This window comes from Trachemys scripta, chromosome 9, assembly GCF_013100865.1.
Source record: "Trachemys scripta elegans isolate TJP31775 chromosome 9, CAS_Tse_1.0, whole genome shotgun sequence".
In the NCBI taxonomy this organism is placed as follows: Eukaryota; Metazoa; Chordata; order Testudines; family Emydidae; genus Trachemys; species Trachemys scripta.
This window is the reverse complement of record NC_048306.1, coordinates 82,908,394-82,935,953: the sequence shown is the minus strand read 5'-3', so window position 1 is coordinate 82,935,953 and position 27,560 is coordinate 82,908,394. Positions and strand designations below refer to the sequence as shown.

The 27,560-nt window shown below is 45.5% G+C and overlaps 2 protein-coding genes across 3 annotated transcripts; one reads left to right on the top strand and one right to left on the bottom strand.

Annotated features, from left to right (window-relative positions):
• Positions 1 to 276: 276 nt before the first annotated feature.
• On the bottom strand, positions 277 to 2,473 carry LOC117883337. Its single transcript, XM_034782576.1, has one exon. The coding sequence runs from the start codon at positions 2,001 to 2,003 to the stop codon at positions 927 to 929; it is 1,077 nt and encodes a 358-aa protein (XP_034638467.1). The 5' UTR covers positions 2,004 to 2,473; the 3' UTR covers positions 277 to 926.
• A 3,081-nt stretch (positions 2,474 to 5,554) lies between these two features.
• Positions 5,555 to 25,866, top strand: TRIM59 (tripartite motif containing 59). Of its 2 annotated transcripts, none has more exons than XM_034782648.1 (2): positions 5,555 to 5,621; positions 24,379 to 25,866. In XM_034782648.1, the coding sequence occupies exon 2, from the start codon at positions 24,382 to 24,384 to the stop codon at positions 25,609 to 25,611; it is 1,230 nt and encodes a 409-aa protein (XP_034638539.1). In that variant the 5' UTR covers positions 5,555 to 5,621; positions 24,379 to 24,381; the 3' UTR covers positions 25,612 to 25,866. The 2 variants fall into 2 exon arrangements, with proteins under 2 accessions (XP_034638539.1, XP_034638540.1); XM_034782649.1 differs by lacking the exon at positions 5,555 to 5,621 and adding an exon at positions 12,619 to 12,702.
• The last annotated feature ends 1,694 nt before the right edge of the window (positions 25,867 to 27,560 follow it).

Sequence of the window (27,560 nt, the reverse complement as noted above, 5' to 3'; positions counted from 1 at the left end):
AGAGTTGGTAAGACAACTCCCACCTGTTTATGCTCTCTGTATATATATATATATATCTCCTCAATATATGTTCCATTCTATATGCATCCGAAGAAGTGGGCTGTAGTCCACGAAAGCTTATGCTCTAATAAATTTGTTAGTCTCTAAGGTGCCACAAGTACTCCTGTTCTTCTTTTGACTGATGTATCTATCTCTCAGGTAAGATACTATTCACTCTTTAGTTAGTACGGTATATTTTAAAAGAAATCTTAAAACTGTGATATGTTTAAGACTATAAAAGAGATAAAATAAAGTTTTATTGTGTACACACACACACACACACACACACAGCTAAGACAAATCCATAAAATGCTCTTAACACTGTTACAACATTCAACAAGATGCAGAGCTGCCCAGTTAAATAGCAGGAACACAGTGGAAGGCTTGTGAAAGCCCAATCCTTATTAACCATTTGAGGACTTGCAAACCATTACGCGAATCTAAATTAAACTTGGCAGTGTCACTCCTATGGAGGACCATTCCCTTATTTTTAGGAATAGTTTTAAGGCAGTTTTTAAATATGCTGTTTTATGGTTTTGCTGCATAGCTCCTGGAGAGCTGTAATCCTTTTGAGGATCAGTTTTAAGGCACTTAGGTGGAAGTCTTCCTTTCTGGTGAGGAAGGATTCTGGTTTGTCGTCACCTGATCTCTCCATTCTGGAGAATTACTTGAAAGATGCTTTGTTGGAAGTCCCCCCTTGTGACAAGATGGATTTTTCTAGGGCAAGAGATACTTCCTCATTTGGTTATTTGCCAGTGGGTGAGGCAGGATTTTACTGCATCAGTCTCCTACTGTAGTGTGGAAAGGAGGCTGAGTAGTGTCCCTCTCAGGGGGGAGGGTGATCAGTCTCTTGCTGCAGTGAAACAGGGATTTTCCTGGAGTGGGAGTCAGTCACTAGTTGTATGAAGAGGAGACTCTACCATTTGAGATTCAGTCTCTCCCTGTACAAATGGGAGACTCCCTGCCACTCGGGATTCAGTGTTGCTCTGTATAAACGGGAAAGCCTTTTCCATTTGGGGCTCAGTCTCTGCCTGTATGAAGGGGAGACCCGCCTCCATTTCGGATTCAGTCTCTCCCCTTATGAAGGGGAGACTCCCTGCCAGTCGGGGTTCAATCTCCCCCTGTATGAGGGGAAGACTCCCTGCCAGTCGGGGTTCAATCTCTTCATGTATGAAGCGGAAACTGCCTGCCATCCCGGGTTCAGTTTCCCCCTGTACCAAGGCCACCACCCTCTCCTTTCGGGAGTCAGTCTCCCCCTCCCATGCAGGGAGGCTGTGCTCTGTGTCACTAGGCCCTTCTCCTTCGTACTTGAGGAAGCTCGGTCTTTTCCTCCTCCGCGCTGTCCTAGGAGGGGAGAGACCTGCAGCAGGTCCCACACGGGCTGAGGCGCTGCAGCTGAGGCCGGTCGCAGTGGCCGCTAAGATGCAGGCTAGTATGCAGAGGAAGAAGCTTTGGCCAGGGATCGAGGAGAGGCCACGGTGCTGCAGTTCCTTCTCAGTTCGGAGTCTGCTCCGTACTAACTCCAAGAGGCAGGAGCACAGTGCCGCGGCGCCAGCAGCAAGCAGGGTGGCCAAGCCGTGCAGGAGGGGAGCGGCCACTGCGCCCCGCCGCAGCCCCAGGAAGTCCAGCACCACGGCCCCGTAGCCGCTCAGGATGGCCAGGACGCAGCAGACAGCTATAGAAACCATCAGGACGCCTCCGGCCCGGCCCAGGAGCGGGGAGTCAGGAGCAGGATCTCTCGGGTGCACGGCCCAGACCGCTCCTAGTACCGAATCGTTCCTCCTGTCGCCGCTGCTCACTAGGACCCAGCTGGGGTAGGCCCCGGCCGTGCATATCAAGCTGAGGGCTAAGCACTGGGCCACGGCGGCGGCCAGACTGCCCTGTCGTCTTCTGCCTGCTCCCTGGATGAGCCGACGCCGATCTTCAGAGAGCGACTCGCCGTGTGCCGCCTCTTCTGCTTCCATGGCGACAGTGCTCGGAGTCCGCGAAGCGGGACGGCGGAAGGGGCGTCAATTCCGCAACCCGCCGCGCTGCGCTGCTCCCATGGCCTTTGAAATAGCGGGACACCGGGGCAGCGCAAACCGCGCCACTACCTCAGGGGGAGCTGTGGCCCGGGCACAGTGAAAGGGCTCGTGAACCTCTGGCTCGGGGAGGCTAGCCCCGCCCCTTCCGCGCGCCCCGGAGCCCAGCGCCCCCCCAGGCGGGGCCCTGTGGGTGGGGCCACGCCTGGCTGTTTGGGGAGGCTCCGCTTCTTCTAGCCTCTGCCCAGGGTGGCTGTGGGCCATGCTCCCCACAGCAATCGATCCAGGCAGTGGCGGATTCAGAGTTAGTGGGGCCCTGTGCTCACTTCCTTTTTGGGGCCCCTCCTTGGTACCCAGCCAAGAAAAAGAACATTCTCTTTTATCTCCCCCGCCCCAGTTTTTCATTCTTTTTTCTTCATCCTCCTTCTATAAGTAATAGGAAGTAAATTAAAATAAAATGAGGCACCTTGATTGTTTTTGTAGTCTAACTTATTTTTTCACAGACCACTTGAAAATCACTGGGGACCACTTAATGATCTTTCCAAATATTGTTTGTACCATTAGCTAACTATTGTAAAGCGCTTTGGATAAGAGTTCTTTATAAAAAAATAACGTAAAAAAGCATTGGGGTGCAGGGTCTGGGCAGCACTTATGGTGCGGGATGGGGCTTGGCTGGGGGTGCAGGGTGGGAATTAGGGTGCAGGAGCAGGCTGGGGGTTGGGGTGCAAGGTCTGGCCAGAAGTTAGGGTGCGGGAGGGGGCTCAGGGCTGGGACAAGGGGCAGGAGTCAGGGTGGGCAGGGGGCTGAGGTGTGGGGGGGATGCAGGAGTCAGGGATGGGAGTGTATGAGGGGGTGCGGGAGTCAGGGAGGGAAGGTGGCTGGGGGTGCGTGAGGGGATGCAGGAGTTAGGGCTGGGTGTGTGAGAGTGTGGTGAGGAGTCAGGGAGGGCAGGGGCTGCAGGTGGGGGGGTGCAGGGTCTGGGAGGGAGTTAGAATACAGGAGTGGGTTGGGGTGCATGGTCTGGCCAGGAGTTAGGATGTAGGAGGGGGCTCAGGGTTGGGGCAGGAGGTTAGGGTGTGCCCCCTTATCTGGGGCAGCTCCCATTTGGTGCGAGGGTTGCAGGTGGGAATGTGTGTGGGGGGTGGGGTGCAGGAGCTCCCGTTTGGTGCTCAGGATGGGGGGGGGAGTGGGGGGCTGCAGGAATCAGGGAGGGCAGGGGACTGGGAGTGTGTGAGGGGGTGCAGGAGTCAGGGAGGGCAGTATGTGTGTGAGGAGGGTGCAGGAGTCAGGACAGGGAGCATGGGGGTGCTCCCAGCCCCCTGCCCCACCCCACCCCACCCCAGCTCAGCCTCCTGCCCTGAGCGGCTCATGGGGAAGGGTGGTATGTGTAGGGGGAGTGCGGGGGCCCTGCCTTTGCTCCGCCCCCACCCCCTCCTAAGGCCCCGCACCCATCTCTTCTCCACCTCCTCCCTCCAAGTGCGCTGCGGCCCTGCTCCTCCCGGAGCCTGAGCACCGGCAAATAGGGTGACCAGATCACCCAAGTCAAATATCGGGATGCGGGGGAGGACGTGGCGGGGGGGTGGGGCAAAAAAACAACAACAACACCCTTCCTCCACAAGCGCTGGAGGGAGGCCCGGGAGACACAGGGGAAGCGCGGGGCCAGGGTGAGTGAGAGTCCAGCCTGGCCCCGAGCAGGCAGGACTCAGTCGGACGGTAGGAGAGTAGGGGGGCAGCCCGCGAGGCCAGGCGGCGGCTGTTCTCCCCCCCCGGGCAGCGGAACTTGGGAGCAGCCACTGCTGCAGATCCCACTGCCGCGGGGGAGGAAGCGGCCGATGGGGACCTGCAGGGGAACGAACAGGGCTGGGCTGCCGATGCCTCCGCCCCGGGGCTGCCGTGGGATTGCACCAGCTGGGCAGCAGCCCAGACGCGACTGGCCAGGTGCTGGGCGCAGCGTGCGCGCTGCTGGGTCCCCACAGCAGGCCTGGGCTCGGGGGGTTCGGGCCCGGGCGGCAGAGCCGCAGCCGCCGAGCTTGGCCATCGGCTGCTTCCTCCCCCCGCGGCAGTGGGAGCTGCAGCAGCGGCTGTTCCCGAGTCCCGCTGCCTGGGGGGGGAGAACAGCCGCCGCCTGGCCTCGCGAGCCGCCCCCCTACTCTCCCTACCGCCCGACTGAGTCCTGCCTGCACTCGGGGCCAGGCCAGACTCTACCAAGATGAATATATATGTATAGAAATAGCATAATCATAAGTACCAGCTATTTCACCTACATGACTATTCCCAAAAGAGAATCTGAAAAATCACACTACTACCTCAGACCCTATGTGCTAGCACCCACGTGGCATTTACCCACGAAAGCTTATGCTCCAATACTTCTGTTAGTCTTAAAGGTGCCACAGGACCCTCTGTTGCTTTCTGGCCAGCTAGTACAACTTCCATTGTTGCTAATACTGGTGGAGCAGTACTAATGTGAGACTAACAGTGGGAAAATTGCCTAAACTTTTTTGCATTGACAAGACAATTGACTTATTGTCCCAGCCCTCACAATAGCCAGGGTATCTGTGCCTGATGGACATCTCCTATCACTCAGGTAGGGTGACCAGATGTCCCGATTTAATAAGGACAGTCCTGATATTTGGACCCTATTACCCTCCACCCCCTGTCCCAATTTTTCACCCTTGCTATCTGGTCATCCTACACTCAGGGCAAGCCAGGGAAACTGCGCCCGGTGGGCACCTCTGAGTCCAATCTGGAGCTCCAGGAAAGGACTGAAGGGCAGAAATGTAAATCTTGGATAAAAACCTGGCCCCACTGAAGTGAGTAGCCAGCTTTGCCATTAACCTTAACAGAACCAAGATTTCACACCCCTGGGTCCAAGCAAGAACATAAGTGTGAGCTGTGCACACTGACTTTAGTGAATAGGGTATATCTACTCTTAAAATACTATAGTAGCACAGCTGTGCCACTGTCGTGCTTCAGTACAGACCCCACCTATGGGACAGGAGGGGTCTTCCCATTGGCATAGATAATCCATCTCCCCTAGAAGCAGTAGTTAGGTCCATAGAATAATTCTTCCATCAACCCGGTGCTGTCTACACAGAGATTTAGGTTGGCTTCACACATCACCAAGGGGCTGTGGATTTTTCCACCCACCTAATTTTTTTAGTGTAGACCAGGCCTAAATGTGTTGGGCAGGTGGGAAGCCTCCCCTCAGGGCAGGAGCGCTGTGTAACTACAGCTCTGGCGCAGCTTAAGCTAAATAGCCCCTTAACGGCCGTTTGCTCGAGGTGTCGTTAGTTTGAAAGTAGCAACCGTTCAAACGCCACCACTCGCCTCAGGTTTACTTTTGAACTGAACGTTCTGCGGCTGTCGGTTGGCTGCCGGCTCTCAGCGGCGCATGCGCGGCACGGGGTTCCGTAGCGTCGCTGCCTTCCTTCCTTTCCGCCTTCCCGGAGGGAGCTTCTGATAGGAGGGGGCCAGGGGAGGGGTTTAGGGGCTAGCAGCGGGCTGGGAAACCTAGGAGGGAGGGTGTCAGTGGCTGCCTGAGGGGAATCCTGTGCGGGCGAGGTGAGTTTCCCTGCTACGGCTACCCACGCGGGGGGAGGGGAGCGAGGCTGGCGGCGGGGGCTGTGTGGCATGGCGTTGGCAAAGGGATTAACGGACGGGAAGGACTAAAGCGTTGGGGATTGTGGGGCCCTTAAAGGGGAAGGCACTGGTCAGGTTGCGGGCTGTAGCACCTACCCCCGTTGCTCTAGTAGGGGCCAGCTCAAGGCGGGCGTTAGACAGGCTCCCTGTGCCCTGGCAGCGCGGTGTAATTGTCTGACGAGAGTCACCTGCCGCCCCGGCTTCTCCGGGGGCTGCTGGCAGGACTCCCGCGATCTGTCTCCAGGCGCTGCCAGTGGCTCGCTCACTGGGCGCTGCAGGGCACCCGTGGGGCGGCTGTGACATGTCTGGATTAAAGTAACTTGTGCTAATAAACACGCTGAATGTGTATAAAGGTGTCTTGAGATTTTTGACTGAAAGGTGTTGTGTACCTTGGAAGTGTTTCTTGCTAAAGTTACAGTTGAACTGGGACAGAAAACTGCAAGTCTTTGCTGGTAAGCGATACTTCTGCTGCCTCTACCCTTCACAGTGGGTATGTCCCGTTTCCCCTCTCCCCCTCCCTTTTTAGTTACAAAAAGGGTTTAATTGTACCTTATATTCCTGTAGTACTGTTCATAAGAAAGTGCTTCACAGACTATGGACCTACTGACACGAGTAGTTCATTTGATGCTGCTGTGACAGCTCATATTGGGTAAGGGCTGTCAGGCTTTTTAGCAGCCCTGCTAAAATGCACCAGTTAGTTCTGAGGGGGAGAAGAGTTGTGACTGAGAAGGGCTGATGCTTCCTTGTCAGTGTGTTTGGATCCTTTTCTTTCTTCAGCTGGAGCTACCGAGACCACTGTCTGGACAAGAAAGCTCAGGGAGTCAGGGTCTGCTGCCCTCCTCCGACTAAGCTATCCCAGGCCAGCTGATTGCTGAATTGCTGAGCAGGTTGGACCTAACGGTTATGCTTAGCACAGGCTCTAGCAGTGTGTTCTCCCCAAGCAGGAATATCCTTTGTGTGGAAAAAACTAGGACTTGTGAGGGACAAGGTGGTTGAGGTCATACTGTTATTGGACCAACTTAAAAGATATTACTTCACCCACATTGTGTCTCTAATATCCTAGGACTGACATGGCGACAACAACATTGCATAGAACTAGAGGGGTCATTATAAGGCTGCTTGATTCCACACTATTGCCCAGAGATGAGGGGTGTCCTGCTTCTTATTTTCTACTATTCTGTATTTGTATCTTTCAGCAAATTTTGTCATTTAATTGTTCACCCCTTCTTCCAGGTTATTAATATAGACGTTAAGCAGCAGGTGCTGGATTCACAAAGGGGACTTAGCTATTGCAATGCTGAGCATTGCAATGCCTAACCCCTAAGAACTCTGCCTTTCAGTGGAATTCACAGCCCCGGGGTAGGTGCCCAGGCATACATGGGACAGTTGGGTGGTTAAGGTTATGTCTACATTGCACTTTCGTTGTTAAAACTTTTGTTGCTCAGGGGTGTGGAAAAAAAAAACAACAGCCCCGAATGACAAAAGTTTTAACAACGAAAAGCACCAGTGTGGACAAGAGCTGTCCTTAGTATTTATGGGGCCCTACACAGTATTATTAAACTGATGCCCCTATGCTCCGTTGAAGGAGGTCCCCGGCTAGCGCCACTGATCCCATTGTGTCAAGGGGGCATAGCCACCACCCGCGGACCCCCAGAACACCCCTCCCCAGTGCTGGCATACACTGAGCTTTGTACGCAACAGACGCTGTGGCAGTGACTCAAAACAGGCTTCCTGTCATATGGAGGCTGCATCTTGCTAGAGCCCACAGCCCTCCTGCAATCCCTAGCCACTCCTCACTCACCACGAACATTTTGACAGCAAGTACCAAGCAGTAATAACAACAACAATAACACAAGTGTGTGTATTCATGCGTATGTGTGAGAGAGAGAGCCAGTGTGTGTGTGTGAGAGAGAGACTGTGTGTGTTTGTGGGTGTGTGAGACTGTGTGACAGTGTGTGTACTGGGGAGTGTGAGACTGTGTGTAACAATCTGTATTAGGGGACTGACTCGTGAGAGGCAGAGTGTATGTGGATGCGAGAGCCAGTCTGTGTGTGAGAGAGACTGTGTGTGTGTGTGTTAGGGAAGTGTGAGAGACAGTGAGCGCACTGTCACTTTAAGTTCCCCCTTCCCCTCTCCCCACTCACATGGAAGTTTCATTCCTCCTGTCCTGGCCCCCGCCTGAGACCGAGTGGCAGAGGCAGGCAGGGTCCAGGGAGGAATTCCGCTCCAGACGGCAGTGGGCCAGGGGTGCGCTGCTCTGGGCTTCCCAGGGCTGGGATGGACTCAGAGGGGGAAGCCCTCAGCCAGGCGGCTGAGGAGTGAGTGGGGGAAGGGGCGGGGAGAAGGCCACCAGCCCAGCATGGGTGAGGGGCAGGAGAAGAGGATTTCAGCTGCGGCCAGCGAGGGAAATGGTGCCCTACGCAACCGCATATGCTGCGTATGCCTAGGGATGGCCCTGGTGTGGACAGTGCTTCGTCAGCTACACTGCTTACCTTACAACTGCATGGCTGCAAGTCACAACTGTGCCATTGCAAGGTGCACAGTGTAAACATAGCCTAAGAAAGGAATTCAGAGAAGCCAGCAAGAAGGCAGCTGACTGAACTGGCCAGAAGTGAAAAGCAGAGGAGAAAGTCGGGCTTAAGTGCTGGATTTCCATTGATCTGGCCTTAGCTACCTGACTGACAGGCAGGGCCGGCTCCAGGCACCAGCCGAGCAAGCTTGTGCTTGGGGCAGCAGATTCTACGGGGCGGCATTCTAGGGCGGCACAGCCGCTTATTTTATTTTGGTTCACTGATCCGGCCGCCCTGTAGGGGGCAGCGGCGCGGAGGAGGGGAGCGCCCTGCTGGGAGCGGGCTGCGCGCTCCATCTGCCCCAACTGGTGCCAGGTCTGTAGCAAGCCCGGCAGGGCAGCCCGTGTCCTTCCTTCCCTGCTGACCGGCGTGGCGCGGAGCCCTCCCAGCAGGCAGCGCAGCGGTCGGGGCCGTGTGGCGAGCGCCCCACTGAAGCCCTGGCTGCCCCACTTTTCTCTCTCTCTCCCCGCGCTCCCTTCCCCTCCCCCCCACTAGCCAGGCTCCGGCCGCCCCGTAGGTTCCCCCCCCTCACCCTGCCTCTTTTGCAGCTCCGGCTGCGCCAAAGGGTTTTTTTGTTTGGTTTTTTTTTTTTTTTTTTTGCTTTGCTGTTGTGGCCGCCCCAATTTCTTTTTTTTTTTTTTTTTGCTTGGGGCAGCAAAAAAGCCAGAGCCAGCCCTGCTGACAGGCTGGAGGGAGGTGGCTGTCTGTGCTCAGGATTCACAGCCATGGACTTTTTCCTGGAGTAGGCACCCATGCCAGATTAGCCTTTTCTTGGGGGTGGGGAATAGTGAGAGAATACCACCCTGCAGCCACCCCCCAACTTCCGCAATCATTCTGTTCCAGAAAGCCTTGCGTAACTTGAATAAGTCAGAAATGTATACCCGTATGTGATGCAAAAATTTCCGCAACTTGAAAATCCTATTTCTGGGTTATGGAACTTTTTCCAATAGCAGAGTGGTTAAGTCACTCACCTGGGAGTGGGGAGACTTGTCTAAAAATCCCAACTCTGTTGGATTTGGAGTAGGGATTTGAATCCAGGTCTCCCCTCTCCCAGGAGAGTGCCCTCACCAACAGGCTATCAGGTATTCTGTGGTTGGGCTCCCTGAAATCTCTCATGTTAAAGTTGTTCCATTTTTTATACATATTTACTGTGTGATTTCTTGCCATTTTTCTGACTCTATAGCTCAGTGGTTAGGGTCCTCACCTGGGATGTGGTCACTCGGCTATTGGGTATAATGGGATGTACACACAGGGGAGGTAATGCCCAGTCTGAGAATCCTGTTGGGGTTTAGGCATGAGCTGAGGCATCAAGCAGCTTGGCATCAGGATGTAGGCAGTTTTGTGCATGCCCACCAGCAGAAACTCATGTGCCTATAGGGTTAGGTGGCAGCTGACCAGTGGATTTGTGAATGTCAGTGGTACCTAAATGTTGGATTTATGCACACGAGGAGGCCAGTAGTGGCTTAAATCCCTTATGAATCTAGCTCCTGTCCTACCAGTACCCTGATTCCTGGGGTACCCACTAATGTATTTTGATTTCACTATGTGTATTGGAAGATGCTATCTCTTGCTTCATAGTTAGCAAGTTTCCTTAACAATACCTGGTGAAGTACTCGTATCAAAAGGTCTTAGAAAAAGTCTAAATAACCACCAGTTCTTCTTTGTTACTATTTTGTTAGTTGTTGAAGCAATTTTAAAGTTCCACCCTCTTTGGTTAGCCCAGGACTCTAAATTCAAAATCTTATTTATTTATGGTAACACCCATTATGTACTAAGTGCATTTCAAACACTGAAGAAAGATTGTGGCTCCTCTGCAGAGCTAACAATTTAAGGACACCCTTAAGGACACAATTTAAGGTTAAGGAAAGGAGGCCAGGAACAAAAATAGTCAGTTTATATACAAGTTAATTTGATTCACTGTAAGCAATATGAACTGCTGGTGCATGGCATCTTGCTGAAAATTGGTATCACAAGTGATACCAGCGCTGTGGGAAACTCTTTGAGGCAAAGCTCCACTAGTTTTAATGAAGGTGAAATAGGGACCATATTATTAAGAGATGAGACTGAGCCATGCTTTTTGAGAATAGGCTTTGTTACCTTTCTGCTTAAAGGTGACCTGAAAATGAATATGACCATCTGTCTGCTCCTTTATCCCCTTGCTTTTTACAACAGAAATTCAGGTCTTCCCTATCCTGAAAGATTGTGTGGCCTTATCTATACTAGGGATACTTTTGAAAATTTTCTTACGGGTGCCTAACATTAATTCAGAGAATCATAGAAATTTATGCCTGGAAGGGACCTCAAGAAGTTACAAAGTCCAGCCTCCTGCACTGAGGCAGGAACCAAGTAAACCTAGACCATCCCTGACAGGTGTTTGTCTGACTTGTTCTTAAAAACCTCCAATGATGGCATTCCACAACCTTCCTTGGAAGATTATTCCAGAGTTTAACTACCCTTGTAGTTAGAAAGTTTTCCTAATATCTAACCTAAATCTCCCTTGCTGCAGATTAAGCCTACTATTTCTTGCTCTACTTTCAGTGGACATAGAGAACAGTTGATCACAGACCTTTTTATATGACTCATCAACTTATTGGAAGACTGTTATCAGATCCTCCCTCAGTCTTCTTTTCACAAGACTACACGTGTAAACTTTCCTAATAGGTCAGGTTTTCTAAACCTTTGATCATTTTTGTTGCTGTCTTCTGGACTCTCCAATTTATCCATATCTTTCCTAAAGTGTGGCACTCAGAATCGGACACAGTACTCCATCAGACCTGGTAGTAATGGAGAACTTTAACTACGCAGGCAGCCATTGGAAAAGTAATATGGTAAAACAAAATTTCAAATAAGTTCTTGGAATATATTAGGAACAACTTTTTTTTTTTATTACAGAAAGTGGAGGAAGAAACTGGAGCGAAGCCATTTTAGACTTAATTTGGACCAAAAGAGAGGAATTGGTAGCAAATCTGAAGGAGGAAGACAATTTAGGTGAAAGTGATCATGAAATGATAGAATCATGAAATCTAAGGCAAGGAAGGAGTCAGAGCAACAGGATGAGGACAATAGACTTCATGTGTGTCACCAGTAGAAACAAAAATCCTGAATATAATATATATTTTTAAAAAGTTACCATAGGGATAATTACGCCAGCCAGGACAGGTTAGGCATTTTAGAACTCAGTACTCAAAGAATTACATTTAAGTTTAAGAGAAATAAAAATTATGAAATGCATAGACCAGTCAAAACACTAAAATAACACTTTGAAAGAATAAAATTACAAAAAATATATATGCGTTGCAGGAGGTACCAAGAAGTAACAACAACAATAATACAAGTATGTGTTGGGAGGTGAGTGTGAAAGGCACAGAGACTCACTCTGTGTGTGTGTGTGTGTGTGTGTGTGTGTGTGTGTGTGTGTGTGTGAGAGAGAGAGAGACACACACAGAGTGTGTGTGCTGATTGCTGGGGAAAGCTGTGTGCTGTCTCTTTAAGATACTCACTGAACGCTCTCCTGCTCTGTCTTGAGCCCTGTTGTCTCCCCTCCCCCACCCTGCGGAGATGGGATGCAGGGGGAGGGAGAGAGAGAGAGCGTGTGTGTATGACAGAGACTGTGTGAGCTGGCTGCTGGGGAAATCTCAGAAACAATGCACTGTCTCTTTAAGAAAGGCACTCAGACACTCACCATTCAGACCACAGCAGCTCCGAGTCCTCCTGAGCCAGGCTGTCCCCTCTGCCCTGCTCTGCGGAGATGGGGTAGGGGGAGGAGGACACCCTGACATCAGCACCCTCCTCCTCCCCCCTCGCTCTTTACTGCCAGCAGGAAGGTCGCAGGAGCAGCTGCAGGACTGAGCAACGTGGGGGGGGGGCACCTGAACACATGCTGCTGCACTTTGCTATCAGTTGATTTCTCCTGTGCAGCTGCCGAAGTGCGCAGCTTACAGGGAATACAGATCCCCACTCAGCCACTGTTCCCCCATCCCCATGTGTCCCTGTACCCCCACTCATCCACCCCCCATATGGCCCTGCACCTCCACTCCCATTCAGCCCCATCTCAATGCTGTTACCTTACTAGTTCCTGTACCCCTGCCCAAGTCTGCCCCCGCACTAGCTCTTCTTTTTCTTCTTCCATATGGCTGGTATAGAGCAGCAACTACAATTTTACCTGAAGTTGATCTAGCCAAATGGCTATTTCAGGAGTAGGCAGAATTTATTGCAGTAATGCTTCCTTCATATTTATAAATTGGGCAGTAGGTAGTGATATGTTAGATGGTCTGTAGTGGGGAACCACACTTGCATGCCAGGGAGTCCTTGATTTTTCCATTTGTGCATTAGATGTCCGCATCTATTCTGGTTTGTCGGATTTGGTTCAGAGTTGACCAAGATGACCATAGAAGGTCAAACCCAGGAACCTTCTGCATGGGATCTGGCATAAGGTGTTTATTTTTTTAAGTCTTGTTTAGTGCAATCTGCTTTCCAGGCCTTCTTGTGATCATAGCCTGATTGCATGAGGCTAAACAAATGTTCCCAGAAAGGCTTGCGAGACTAAGACGTTGTGAGTAGGGCATTGTCATACCCCTTCTGAACCCCAATCTATGTGAACCCCCAGCAGCCCCATGTGCCCTGCTCTCTCTGTTCCCCTCACCCCCCATATCCCGTTTCTCCTTACCTAGCCCTGCAGGCATGGCGCTGTGAGGAAAAGAGCCTTTCCTCCTCCCTCTGCAGTTGGCTGCTCCGGCCCTGAGCCAGCTGCCCTCTCTTCTGGTGCACAACAGCCCATGGTGCATGACAGGTGTAACTGCAGTGCCTCTCCAGCAGAATCTATTTTCTGCAGAGAAAAAAAAATCTGCAGGGGACATGAATTCTGTGTGTGCGCAGTATTTCCCCAGGAGTAATAAGTTATTTGGAAGTGGTCTCGGAAGGAATCCCAATAGTAGACAAAGCCAGAGTGTCTACAGGATAGACCAGACTTGAATTTCTATTGTGAAAATCAAACAGGGGGAAGTGCCTTAAAAAGTAAACCAGCCAAAAAAAAAAAAGCAACCTTCAGGTCTACTTTTTATCATAAAGAAGCAAACAGATCACAAATCCACTTTAAAAAAAATAATTTGTCTACAAATGTTTAAAGTTTGACCTTCAAACAAATGTTTTCAATAGTAATTATTACATGGAGAGAACCTTTATAAGCATGTTGTAGTTTAAAACAAAGTTTTGGGGTTTTTTTTGTTTTTGTTTTTGGTAAAGAGTTGGTAAGTATCTAAAATGTAGAGATAAGATAACTACACTATTAATATTGTGAATAAGAACATAAGAACAGTCATATTGGGTCAAACCAAAGGTCCATCTAGCCCAGTATCATGTCTTCCAACAGTGACCAATGTCTGGTGCCCCAGAGGGACTGAACAGAGCAGGTAATCATCAAATGATCTATCCCCTGTCGCCCATTCCCAGTTTCTGGCAAACAGAGGCTAGGGACGCCATTCCTGCCCATCCTGGCTAGTAGCCGTTGATGGACCTATCCTCCATTAATTTATGTAGTTCTTTTTTGAACCCTGTTATAATCTTGGCCTTCACCACATCCTCTGGCAAAGAGTTCCAATAGTTATCTGTGTGTTGTGTGAAGAAATACTTCCTTTTGTTTGTTTTAAACTTGCTGTATATTAATTTCATTTGGTGACCTCTAAGTCTTGTGTTATGAGAAGGAGTAAATAACATTTCCTTATTTACTGTCTCTGCACCCGTCGTGATTTTATAGACCTCTATCATATCCCCCATTAGTCATCTCTTTTCCAACCTGAAAAGTCCAATTCTTATTAATCTGTCCTTATACGGAAGCTGTTCCATACCTCTAATCATTGTTGTTGCCCTTTTCTGAACCTTTTCCAATTCCAATATATCTTTTTTGAGATGTTGCAACCACATTTGCATGCAGTATTCAAGTTGTGGGCATGGATTTATATAGAGGCAATATGATATTTTTCCGTCTTATTAGCTATCCCTTTCTTAATGATTCCCAACATTCTGTTAGGTTTTTTGACTGCCACTGCACGTTAACTGGATGGTTTCAGAGAATGGTATGTTATCTAGGCAAATATTTTACATTTTGAAGACATTATGTTGTTTTGGAAGTACAGATTGCAGCAGTCGAATGTTTAGATTGTCCTAACTTTTGTTAAAATTTGAAAATTAAAAATAATTGTATATAGCAATATAATACTATGATGATAGCAGCCCTGTTACTGGTGGCTTTTGTTATAAAGCACATCCATCTGCAATTTGGACGCTAGTTGTTACCCAGGTATAATTTTATTCCTACACAATGGCTTGAGTCATGAATTAGTTAAGTAGTTTCAGGATCTTTAGTTGTGAAATGCAGAGTCTTAAAAAACAAAAAACAAAATTGTTAGACAATTTTGATCTACTTAAACTAAAAGACTTGTTTAAAAAAAGAAATTCTGTGAACTCTAAATTCTTTGTACAAAGAAAACCAAACCAGGCTGGCAATCTTGAAGCATAACTATGGGATATATACAATAACTACTCTTAATTTTTTATGTAGGCTGCAATCTTACTAATTCAAAATAAAGTTATGACCATTCCAGTTTTTGTTGTTGGATGGCCCTTAACTGAAAGCACTGTAAGGGGGGAAATTTACCCCTCCCATCATGCATTCTTTTTTTTTTTTTTTTTTACTTTTCAACATCCGCTATGCAAGAACTGAGAAGTTAAGCCAGTATTGAGCCAGCCACTTGCACCACATAAAAAAAGACAATAGTAAAGCTTGAAGTTTTGGATTTGACCAGTTAGCACATGTATTCATCTGAACCAATATGGCCACACTCAAGAATGGTGACAGAGAACAGGAAATCCCTTGTCAATTATCTAAGATTCACAAGAAATCCAGTTTTATAACTGGTTTGCATTGCACCTATCCTCAGTCAAGAAGGAATCCGCTCAACCATTTATGGGTGTCAGGTAGGATAAATACCATGAACGTGCTCAACCATGGTTAGACTCGCAGGGTGATAATTGATACATTGCTGAATCATTTCAACAGCACCTGTCAAAAGAATTTGATGACACCTAATGGCACAGGGTTCCACCCCACTTGCTGTAGGCATTTAAAAGACAAAAAGCACATTAAGAGTTCAAAAAAATGCTGTGCTCAGTAGTCAGCATTACAGGGGAAAGAGGGGAAAGAGGATGATGGATAGTCTAACTCAGTGGTGGGCAACCTTCGGCCCGTCAGAGTAGTCCGTTGTCGGGCTGCGAGACAGTTTGTTTACATTGACCATCTGCATGCACGGCCTCCCACAGCTCCTAGTGGCCGTGGATTGCCGTTCCCGGCCAATGGGAGCTGTGGGAAATGGTGGCACAGGAGGAAGTGGGTGAGCAAGCCGCTGGACCACCTCTGACTATGCCCGTGGGCACATACACAGCTAGAATGGAATAGACATAAGCAACACATAAGAACAACAGTTACGAAAGGTAGGTAACCCATTTTTTCTTTAGCACATTTTATTGTCCATAAATACTAAAAAATAAAAGGATAAAAATAAAATTGGGTATTTGCTATATTTTTTTTCTTGTGTGACTTTTAAATTCCTCAATCCTTTCCGTTTTACCTTTGAAATGTACATGGAAGTATATTAATCCTTATCAGGCAATGTGGGCTTTTACAGGGAAAATATTAATGAAGTTATGGACAAGAGCCCTTTGTTGGTATATTGTCAAAATTGGTAGCTTTGGTTATGCCATAACAGAAAACTGAAGGGTTTCTTGCAGAGAATACTTAACACAAAGGATGTCTCATGTTATTGGCTGTATAAATCTGCAGAGATTAAGTAGTGACCCTCTTGCTGGAATGAAACTCATTTTCTAAACACAATAATGGGCCTAACTATACAGCCCAGTAAGCATCTTGCTTATTTTTTGCTAACTCCCTTCCTGGAACTTGTTTGTCTTTCTCCATCCCCTTTCCTTGGATCTTTTGGGCTCTCTGATTTCTTGCTCCCTGCACTTCACGTCTTTACTTCAGCCCCCTGAAGATGATGTCCAAACTACTGCTCGTGCAGTTCCTCAACATTGCTCTCGGGAGCAGAGTGCAACTGAATATAGACATTACCTTTTGCTTCCTCAATGTCTATAGAGGAAACGCTCTGTGCAAGAGCAACTCAGACATGATCCTCAACTCATGGGAATGCAAGCAGTACAGGAGAATTTTAAAAATGCATGACACTTGTGCCAAATGTCAGCACCAACTACTTGGATAGTCTTTTTGAAGTGTATGAATGTAATGACAGTAAAGATGGAGAATTCACTCTTGTATTTACCAGAGTTCTCCTTCATAGAACCCTTGAACAGTGGAATGTTGTGCTAGGGGATGTGTGCGCACACCTAACTTGCAAGGTTCTGTAGCCATGTGACCACGCTCTGTAGTGTTGATCTGTGATGGCAGTGCATGCTGAAAACAAGAGTTACTGGGGTAAATCCTTTTTTTAGTTTTTGAAACCTATTCATTAATAAGCAACTGCCATCACACTCAAATCTCTGTTGCCTGGGAAACATTCCAGAGTGTTTCTGTGGTAATGGGAATTTGGCTCCCTCTGGCTAGCAGCTGTATGGTTCGTGAGTTATGAAACAGTTTTGTCCTGAACTAAACACAGACCTACAGGTTGGTTGCACTTTTTACTTTTTTAGCTTGTAGCTGTGAACAAACTAGAAAGAAACTTATTTGCTGATGGTAAATGCTGTTTGGTTTCAATATGTATTCTTTTGCATAGTTTGAGATGATTCACAACAGTGCTAACACCTTTCTTGTAAATTCATTAATTGTTTGATTTTTCTTATGGTGAGGACACATAATATTTTGCAGTTTCAAACTAATTTCCTGAAGATAAAATTAATCTGCATATGTCATAAAGAGAACAGGCCACAATGATTTTTTTTTTAATAAAAGGATGTCTATCTCCCATGAGAATTTTTTTTCTGATGTATAAGATATAGGTGTGTCGTTAAAATGATTTATCTTTATTTATTTTTAAATTCAGGGCTATGTGCTAGATCTGTTGATTCATAATAACTACCCTGTTTACTTAAATATTACAATATGAATAGAAGAAAACAGACTTAGTAATTTAAATCAGTATTTTAGTTAATTTGAAATATAATTCCCATAATACTCATGAATCTGACATGTTTGAATGGTTTGTTTTATGTGACTTTACTGTGAGAATTAATTGAGTTAATTAAAAGCACTGGTTTGAGCCAGGTGGCATGGGCAGATTCCTCACCCAGCTCTGCCAAAGGATCTTAATTTTGACCTGCAATATTATTGATGTTGAAATAAAAATAACAGTACACATCGAATCAAAAATATTTTATAAACACGAGTGCCCAACAAATACAGCCCACTGTAGACTTGCTGATTTGAAGCTGTAGCAACAAAGTAACAAAGGCTGTCATTCTCCAATACAAAAAGGTATTCCTCAGTCTTTAAATAATATTGTATTAAGTATAATTCTGATTATTTATCACCAAAATGCAATGGTGAATGTTCTGACTCACAGTATCTTTGGAACAAAAAGAAAAGAAAAATACGTCCTCCCCAACACCAGTCTTGAGGAAGAAACACCTTCTCTATTCAAAAGCTTCAAGTCACACACACGAAAGAAACCACCACAGGTCGGCCATCATAGATGTCAACTGATCAATTACATATGTATGCAAATACAGTAATTACCAATAGAAAACCAACTACAAGTCATGATACTACAAAAAGACTAGAAACACAACATTTGAACAAAACACAATTTAATTAACACAATTCCTGATTAGCTATCATCCTAATTAAACAAATAGCCATAAAAAGGGAAAGTTAAAGGAGATTTGTGCAGCAGTCTACCAGCATGCTGTCAATTGCAGAATTGGAGCCTAGTAGGAGTTCTGATTCAGAATAAAGGTTAGGATAAGTGCTTTTTATAATGCAGCAAAATCTAAATAATTGAACTACAGAATCAATTAAAGGGACGAGGTAAAAGTGCTGCAGTGATGTTCAGTGTTAACATTAATTTTCCTAATAAAACAATCACAAAGAAGCAAAATAACTTGTTAGAAAAGTTAGTGTTAATGCGATTATTTGTGATTTAAGTGTGATTTCACTAAATTGGCTGAAAGGAAAAAGTGAAACATGTAAATGGTCTGAAATGGAATTTAGATTAAGCCTAAATTTGTGGTGTAACATAAGGATGTAAAAAGCAAACAAAAGAAACACGATCTTATGATGAGTGACCCTTTAAATGCAGTACTTGTAAATTAGAATCTATTGTGTGCACGAGAACATTTTAATACATTTAATCAATTCAGCAATGTTATAGGAGAACAATATGATATTACTCCTGGGGCAATTCTGCACCAAAAAATTAAAAATTCTGCAGAAAATATTTTACAATTCTGCATATTTTATTTGTCAAAATAGCAAAATATAATCAGACCAGTTTCAATTATTTTTGGTCATTTATTTAAAAATACCTGTCAGCAAGTATATCTGTAACAATACAGACAACTAAAAAGATTCAGGAATTTTTTTTTTTGACAAATAGATTCCTTACTAGGCATATTAATACAGAACTCTGAGTAATAATTCATTTAAACTACAATACAGAACTGTATTTCCCGCACTCCTCAAAAGCAGTGCAAAGAGAGTCAGGGATAATGGAGGAGTTGAGGGAGAGAGAAGTAAAATTGCTGGGAAGGAGACTGGGTGTGAACTTGAAGGGTTGTTGGGTATGGGTGGGAAAAGTATGGAACAGGTTTTTTGGGGGGAGGTGACACGGGGAGGGATTGTTAGGGAGCTTCCCCCATGCAGACCCTGGCTGACCCCGACCTCTCTCTCATTCAGTCAGGCACATCTGCCCCTATCCCCATGTGTTCCTGCATCCCCATGTGTCCTTGCAGCCCCTCTCCACATGTGTCCCTCCACCCCCACTCAGACACCCACTTCCCCTGTCCTCATGTGTCTGTGCCCTCACCCAGCCACCCCCTGTCCCTATGTAGCTCTGCACCCATCACCATGTGGCCCTGCACCTTCCTCCCCACTGTGGCCCTGTGCCTCCACTCCCATTCAGCCCCTGCACCAGTCTGTCCTCCCCCAATAGCCCCTTATGAGCCCCTGTCTGACTTCCCTAGCACCCTATGCTGTCTGTCTCCCCATGGCCCCTGTCTCCTGACCTGACCCGCTGTGAAGAAGGCAGGCTCTCTCTCTTCCCTAGCTGGCGGGGAGCTGCTGTTTTGTTCTATTGAGACAATGCCCTCTGGTGGTCAAAAGGCAGAACTCCAGCAACATTTTGGCAGAAGTTTTTTCTGCGCAAAAAGTTAAAAATATGTGGGCCTTATTAATTGTGCGCACACTTAGTAGCGTAGAATTCCCTCAGGAATGATGATGTAGTAGAATTAAATCTGGGTTTATATAAGATATAATTCAGGAGAGCCCTAAATATTTTAAAACAATAATCTAAATGCAATCACTGGGAAATGAGAAGCTATTAAACAACGTGCTTGGCAATAGCTCACAGCCATGGACATTTACAATTATATTTTATTAGCAGCCAGGGATTATACCCTATATTTTCCAGGACAGCAAACTTTCATAGCCTTGACCCATCTCCCTTCTATTTACAATTGTGCAACTTCCCTGTGCTGACTATGATTGCTTACATTAGAAAAGTATGTTTATAACTGTCTTTTAATGTAATTAGTGTTCTGTCTTTTTGAAAAAAGTTAATCACTATCCGGGAGATTTTCCAAAACACCTAAGGGATTTAGAAGCATGAAGTCCTAATGACTTTATTGACTAGTTATTTTCTCACCTGGATTTTCTTTCCCACTTGGTTGCTGTGATCCCACTGGTGGTGCCAGTCCCTCCTGTTTCCTCTCCTCCTGTCATGTTCTAGCAACCTTCAGTAAGCTCCTCATTTTCAGCTTTGCCATACGGAACAAGTTGGAAAAGAGAGGTTACTTACTTTACAGTAACGAGTTCTTCAAGATGTGTGGTCCCTCAGGGTATTCGCTGAGGGTGTGTATGCACCTAAGATTGGAAGATTCTTCATTAGCTGCATCGATAGTCTGTACCTGTGGCTCCAAGTTGAGAGCATAAGGAGCAGTGAGACCAACCGGCACTCCAGTTCTTACTCTCGGAACGATCCTAAGCAGAGGGGGAAGAGAAAGAGTGATGGAATACCTATAGGGACCACACATCTCAAAGAATTCAAGTTATTTTAAGGTAAGTAACCTTTCTCTTTCTTTAAATAGTGGTCTCTGTGCGTATTCATTGTGAGTAACTCAGTGGAGGAGGATGGGAGGAGCTATGTTTTACCTCAGATACTGCAGGTCTGCTGTGCCCCAGGATGCATCTGCAGAAGAAGCCTGCACCAGGGTGTAATGTCTAGTAAAGGTGTGTACTGAACACTATGTTGCTGCTCTACAGATTTCTATGAGTGGTGTACCCTGGAGAGAAGTGACAGAGGTGGCTTGTGCTCTGGTCAAATGGGTCATGCCTTGATATGGGGGAAGAGTTTCGACTTGTTCACAACAAAGCAGAATGCAGCCTGAAATCAATTTCACTGCAAAAACTCCAGAAATTGCTTTTCTCTTTCATCTGGTCAACAACAGAAACAAATAATCTTGGGGATTTCCTTTACAGGTAGAAAGCCATGGCTCTGTGGACATCTAGAGAATGGAGCATCTTGTTCTTTCTGGTGATAGGAGATTTTGCATAGAAGACAGATAGATGTATGGGTAGATTCAGATGGAATTTGGAGAGAACCTTTGGGATTATTTTGGGGTATAATTTCAGTCTACCTTATCTTTATGGAACACGGACATAAGTGCCCCAAATTTACCTAACACGTCTGGCCATGGTGATAGCCATCAGGACAGCCACTTTCATAAATAGATGGAGAAGAGAGTATGAGGCCATAGTTTCAGATAATGAATTCATAAGTGCGGACAGACCAGATTAAGTTCCCAGTTAGGAGCTGGTTTTGATACTAGAGGAAAGGCTCTGATGAGACCCTTAAAAAATCTCACAATCATAGGGTGGGTGAAGATTGAGCAGTTTTCTTCTGTTTATTGAGGATGGAGTGGACTTCCTCTGAGTATGACCTCTCTAGGTTCGTTGTCCGTCCAAATATCAGGGTGTGGAGTGGAGGGGTAGGGTGGATGGTCTAGCCTTCATTTTGCGTGGGAAGCAGTTGTAAGCATATTCAAAGATGAGAGGTCATTTGGAGGATTCTGATGACCCAAAACTGTCTCAGCTATAAAGGGGCAACTAGGATTACTGTTGCTTTGTCCTTCTTGATCTTATTCAGGACATGAGGTCAGAAGGGGATGAGTGGGAAAGCATACATTTCTGCTGCAGTGTACTCTCTGGTGTGTCTTGGAAGCTTCAATGGCCTTGTGGTGGTAAAAGGGCTGAGGAGAAGGATGTTGTCTGTATGAAGGTAGTTTGGAGTATTTATTCTAAGGTGCTGGGGTGTGTGCCCCAAGGACCAGAGGGTTGCCCGGGAGTCTTTGAGGGTGTGTAACAACTCATCAATTTTCTCACTGAACAGATTGTTGCACTCGATGGGGAAGTCATCCTCAGTAGCTTGAACTTCCTTGGGAAATCCAGATTAGTGAAGCCACGAAGTCCATAATAACCAAGGTTGCCATGGAGTGGGAAGCCATGTCAGCTGCATCTAACGCTGCCTGGACGAACAATTAGTTATCAGCTTATCCTTCATCAAAAATAGCCTGAAACTGAGGCCTGAATTCCTATGGAAGCTTGTTGGCAAACTCAGACAATTTATTATAGTGAATAAAGTAATATTTAGACATTAGTGCCTGATAATTCATTATATGAAATTGTAGGTTGGTGGAAGAGAAACTTTCTTCCAAGGAGCTCCAATTTTCTGGCGTCCTTGTTGGAAGGAGTGGATCTAGGCTGATGCAGTCTGTTGAATTCAGTGACTGCCTGGACCACTGAGGAATTTGGGGCAGAATGGGAAAACAAATACTGTACTCTTTAGATGAAACAAAGTATCTTTTCTCCATCTTTTTCAGAGTAAAGGCATGGGGGCATGGAGTGTGCCAAATTGTCTTGGCTGGTTCCAATATGGTTAGTTGACTGGAAGTGCCTACTTGCTATGTTCTAGAGGATGTCCAGAAGCTTGTAGATAGGATTCTGAACTTCCTCCAGGGGACTCTGGAGAGCCCCCACAGTCTTCCTCAGGAGGTTCTGAAATTTTATGTGGTCATCAGGTGGCAATGGTGAGGCCAGTGCAACTGCCTCATTAGGAGATGAGGACGAGAGAGCTGCAGGTGGATTGAGTAACAATGGTTGCTTGGGCTGTTCCTCCTCCTCATAGCACTCCTGAGTGGGCTGAAGCTGTTCTCTGGAAGGTGATATCTCACTAAACTCCTACTCGGATCTCTTGAAGTCATGAGTTCTATAATATAGGTTCAAAGTGCCCCAATATGGCTAATATATGGGCTCTTATGGTTACAGAGGTGCTGTCCTCTGTACCCTTATGAGGTTGGTGAGGGTACCATTGGTTCTACACCTGATAGTTTATTTTATGAGAGTGAGAGGGTGCCCAGGAGACTCTGGAACCCCTGTTGGGAGTAATCTTGCATCTCACACTGGTTTGAAGACCCACTGCGTTGGCCTCAAGCCTGCTGGAGGAGCATGAGTCTTTGGATTCTAGAGGTGGAACTGTTGGTACCACATCTCAAGATACTGTGGCTAGTAGATAGGACCAGTGAATAGCACGCGACTATGTAGCCCCTCTGGGAATTATCAGATCTGAGAGTATTGTCAACTCTGGGTCAGTATAAACTATTAGATCATTGAGGATGTATAACCAGGTTTAGCAGATGGAGAGTGAGAGGGACTTCAGTCTCTAGGCAGAATCATCAGTGCAGACTTGTGTTGAGCTTCAATACCACCTGCTGTGTCTTGGGGCCACTGAATCCTCTTTGTGGTATGGTACTGCCGGTACATTCAGTATTTGATCCTTTTTCTCCCTTGGTGGTGCTATGGTTGGTCCTTTCCACCCTCTCACCCCCCACATAGGCGGTGGTTTTAGAGTATACGTGGTTTTCAGTGCCCCAGTACTGACCCTTGCTCCCTATGAGCTTCAGACATGCCCATACTGGGGTGCAGACTTTCACCAGTCTGACTGGGCGGGATTTCTCCTGCTTCTTATGAGAGTGCTTCTTTACTCTCCTCTCATCTTTGCCTGCTAGAGTCCTTAAGCCTGAGATCTGATGCTCTAGGGCTAGGGAATGCCAAGTTTGGAGGGGCACTACTCGGTGGTTCCTATATACAGGGTGGTTAGAAGGTCCAGGATCAGACTGAGGCCTCATGGAATGCTCCATCATGTCTTCAGAGTTGGTATTTGCATATTTGTTGTGTTTCAGGTGGAAAAGAACAAGTCTCACACCTGGAGGGAACATGATACTCCCTGGCAATATAAGCAGGAGTCATGGGGATCACTAACTGGGAAGACCCTGGGACGGGCTGTGCAGGACTTGAAGCCCAGGGATCTTGGGCATACTAGGTTCCCCCGAACTGTGAGGGTAATGGGATCGGGGGAACCCCTAATCCCAAAATTGCCATCTAACTACAGACCCTCCCCGGGTTAAGCAAGACCCGATTTACGCAAATTCGCACTTACGGAAAAAGTTCCATAAGCCAGAAATAGGATTTTTCAGTTGCGGAAATTTTTGCGTAATGAAGGGTATACGTTTCTGACTTATGCAAAATTCGAGTTATGCAAGGCTTTCCGGAACGGAACAATTGCGTAAGTTGCGGGGGCGTCTGTATATGTTAAAACTAACTACCCAGCTATAAAGTTATTTACCATAAAAAAAAAGTATTAGGAAGGCAGGAACACTAGGATAGCTTCAGACACCGAGGAATAACAGCTAAAGTATCAGTTTAGCAGCTAGGATCTTGTTTGATAAATTCCATGTTACTGTAGGCTGGTCATTAAAATTGTAATTTATTTTAAACCAGTTCATTATATATTAACTAAATTGTATAAATGGACTATTTTTTTTTGTTATTATAGGAAATGCATCATTTTGAGGAGGAATTAACTTGTTCCATTTGCTATAGTATATTTGAAGACCCACGTGTACTACCATGTTCTCACACATTTTGTAGAAATTGTCTGGAAAGCGTTCTTCAACTATCAAGCAACTTTTCCATATGGAGACCACTAAGACTTCCACTGAAGTGTCCCAATTGTAGAAGCATTGTTGAAATTCCTCCATCTGGTACTGAGTCATTACCTATCAACTTTGCATTAAAGGCTATTATTGAAAAATATCAGCAAGAAGATCACCCAGATGTTGCAACATGTAGTGAACATTATAGGCAGCCATTAAATGTTTATTGTCTTTTGGATAGAAAATTAGTGTGTGGCCATTGTCTTACAATAGGTAAACATCATGGTCATCCCATAGATGACCTTCAGAGTGCCTACATGAAAGAAAAGGAGACTCCTAGGAAACTCCTTGAGCAATTAACTGATGAACATTGGACTAATGTATGTTTGCTCATTGAAAAGTTGGAAGAACAGAAATCTCATTATGAAAATATTGTTCAAGACGATAAGAAAGCTGTATTGCAATATTTTAAGAAACTTAATGACACACTGGAACATAAAAAGCAAGCTTTGCTAGGTGCTTTGGATGAAGTTAATGCTCACATTTCTGAAGAATATGCACCACTCGTTGAAAACATGAAAAGAATCAGAGAAGAACAGCTTGATTTAATGTCATTGAACACATCTGTTCAAGAAGAGGAGTCTCCACTTATTTTCCTTGAGAAGGTTGATGATGTGCGCCAACGCGTAAAAGCTTTGAAACAAAAGCAACTACCAGATATCAAACCTGTTGAAGTTTATCCACGAATAGGACAGCTATTGAAGGATGTGTGGTCCAAAACTGAAATTGGTCAGATTAACAAGATCCTCACTCCAAAAATAAAGCTAATTTCAAAAGGGAATTTATGCCACAAAGGCAGTGAGAAGGAAAGAGGACAGTCTAAGGAATTGCTTCAGTCTATAAACCCTCTAACAGTGATGCTAATTTCTATGATGATAGTGATAATTATGATTTCATTTAGTAAATCTGTATTATCAGTTGTAAATGAAGTAACTTTGATCTATATTTCAGACATCTTGCAGTTTGTTTATCAAGATCTATGCAACAACTTGCAGGCAGTAATGGAAATGCTATGCCATACATCTAATTTCCTGATGGAATTCATGGGGAGAATTGTTTCTTTTTCTTTCTGAGTATCTGAAATACTGAGATTAGCAGTTAGGATAATTATAGGAATACATTATGTTTGAACTATTGTACAAGGCTCTTTTTTTTAGTTTCTATCTAAATGCTATTGAAATAATAGATCCTTTACACAAAATTTAAACTGGTTCTCTAGATCAGTGGTTCCCAAACTGGGGTTCGTGAACCCCTGGGGGTTCACAAAACGTTACAGGGAGTTCTCAAGAAAAAATTCCCTAATGGTGGACAGAGCTGTCCCTAGGAACCCTGGGCAGCATGGGGCCAGCAGCCCGGAGCCCCTGGACTTCCAAGAGCTAAGCAGATCAAAGCAAGCATGTCTATCACACTGAGAAGATTTAAACTTCAAGACTCCTTATAAGAAATGGAAAGGGAGGTGGATATTTTTTGCTGTTTTTAAAATTAAATAGGCAGCTAGTGTTGTTTTTAAAATTATTATGAAGAACAAGTTTAAGCTTTGTTGTAACGTGCGTTGTTTGCCTGGACTGCTCAAGACCTGAATGCTTGTGTAGGAGGAACTCTTTGAGCTGGCTTCTTAAATACCTTCATGCTGTTTAACATCTAATACTCCTTGATGAAACGTAGGAGCCTTGTCTTATAACAGTCTTATTCAAAGTGCTACAAGCTATGAAAGTGAGATCTTGGAAGAGTGTTGCTGTTTTCATAACGTAATAAAAATACTGTAATTATAAATAACAATTAAAATAAATAGTGTGTAATAAGCATGTCATAAAACACATTTTATATTTCCAAGATCACTGCTTTCATAATTTATACTCAGGTAAAGGAGAAAATCCCTGGAAATAGTCATTTTTAGGAGGGGGTTTGCGAGACTTGACACTTTATTGAAAGGGGTTCACAGGTTGTTAAAGTTTGGGAACCACTGCTCTAGATTAATTAGCACCAGAATCATTACACTGGATTCTCCCCCAGCTGCTGAAATACGTGAAGAATGAGACTGAAGAGTGTGTGGGGCAGGGTTCTCTCTTAATACCCCTATTTTCCCCATATCTTTTCCTGTCTTTTGCCCTCACTACCATGCCCATTTCTGAATCACTGCTTTTTACTGATTATCATTTAACTCAATGACAGCTGGATGGTAATTCCTCCTGAAGTAGTATGTACCACTCTTCAGTTGCATGTAAGGGGTCACAGTCAAATACACTGCTCCTTCATCAGTTGCCCATACTAATTTGTAATGTAGGAGAGCCTAAAGATACAAAACATAAATCTCAAGCAAAAAATCAAGAACAAGTCAGAATTGATGCATATTATCTCTAAGAAAGCCATAAGTTCACAGATTCCAACCTGGGAAAGGCAGTTTCCAACAGACTGGTAACTACTTCTCAAGCATCTACTACCCAGTCCCTTCTTTAAACTAATTTTTTAGGTAGGGTGGGGCTAAAAGTACCACAGAATTAATAATGGGGAGAGGAGACAAATCCTAAAGTTTCAGACATTAAAACTGAGATGGTTAAGTCAAAGTGTTGAGTCAGTCATGGGCTCCAGTGTTCAAAAAGTGTATATTATATGTGTATATTGCATTTTAGCAGGTCCACCACACTATCTATAGTGAAACCATTTTTTGGTCATTAAATCATTTATGAAATGACTGTGGTTCATCCTCCAGGCTGTTAGTTGGAGCATATTGCTTCAAGTTTCCTGATGTACATCATGTATAAGTGATCTTGTATCTTTCAAGGTGTGGGTGCTACTCTAAAGTGATCTTGTATCTTTGTAGGTGTGGGTGCTACTCTAAAACTTTTGGGATGATATTCCTTGGTAAAACGTAAAAGTACAGTCCCGAAAAGTGCTGAATGTGTGCTGCTTTACTAAATGAGCTAAATGTGCAAGCAAGAAATTCTAGTTAACATATGGGGTGAAATCCTGCACCAACTACAGTAAATGACAAAACACCCACAGACTTCAGTGGGGCCAGGAT

Excerpts from the sequence above, each read along its gene's own strand:
- LOC117883337 (XM_034782576.1), bottom strand. The coding sequence starts at position 2,003 with ATGGAAGCAGAAGAGGCGGCACACGGCGAGTCGCTCTCTGAAGATCGG.
- TRIM59 (XM_034782648.1), top strand. The coding sequence starts at position 24,382 with ATGCATCATTTTGAGGAGGAATTAACTTGTTCCATTTGCTATAGTATA.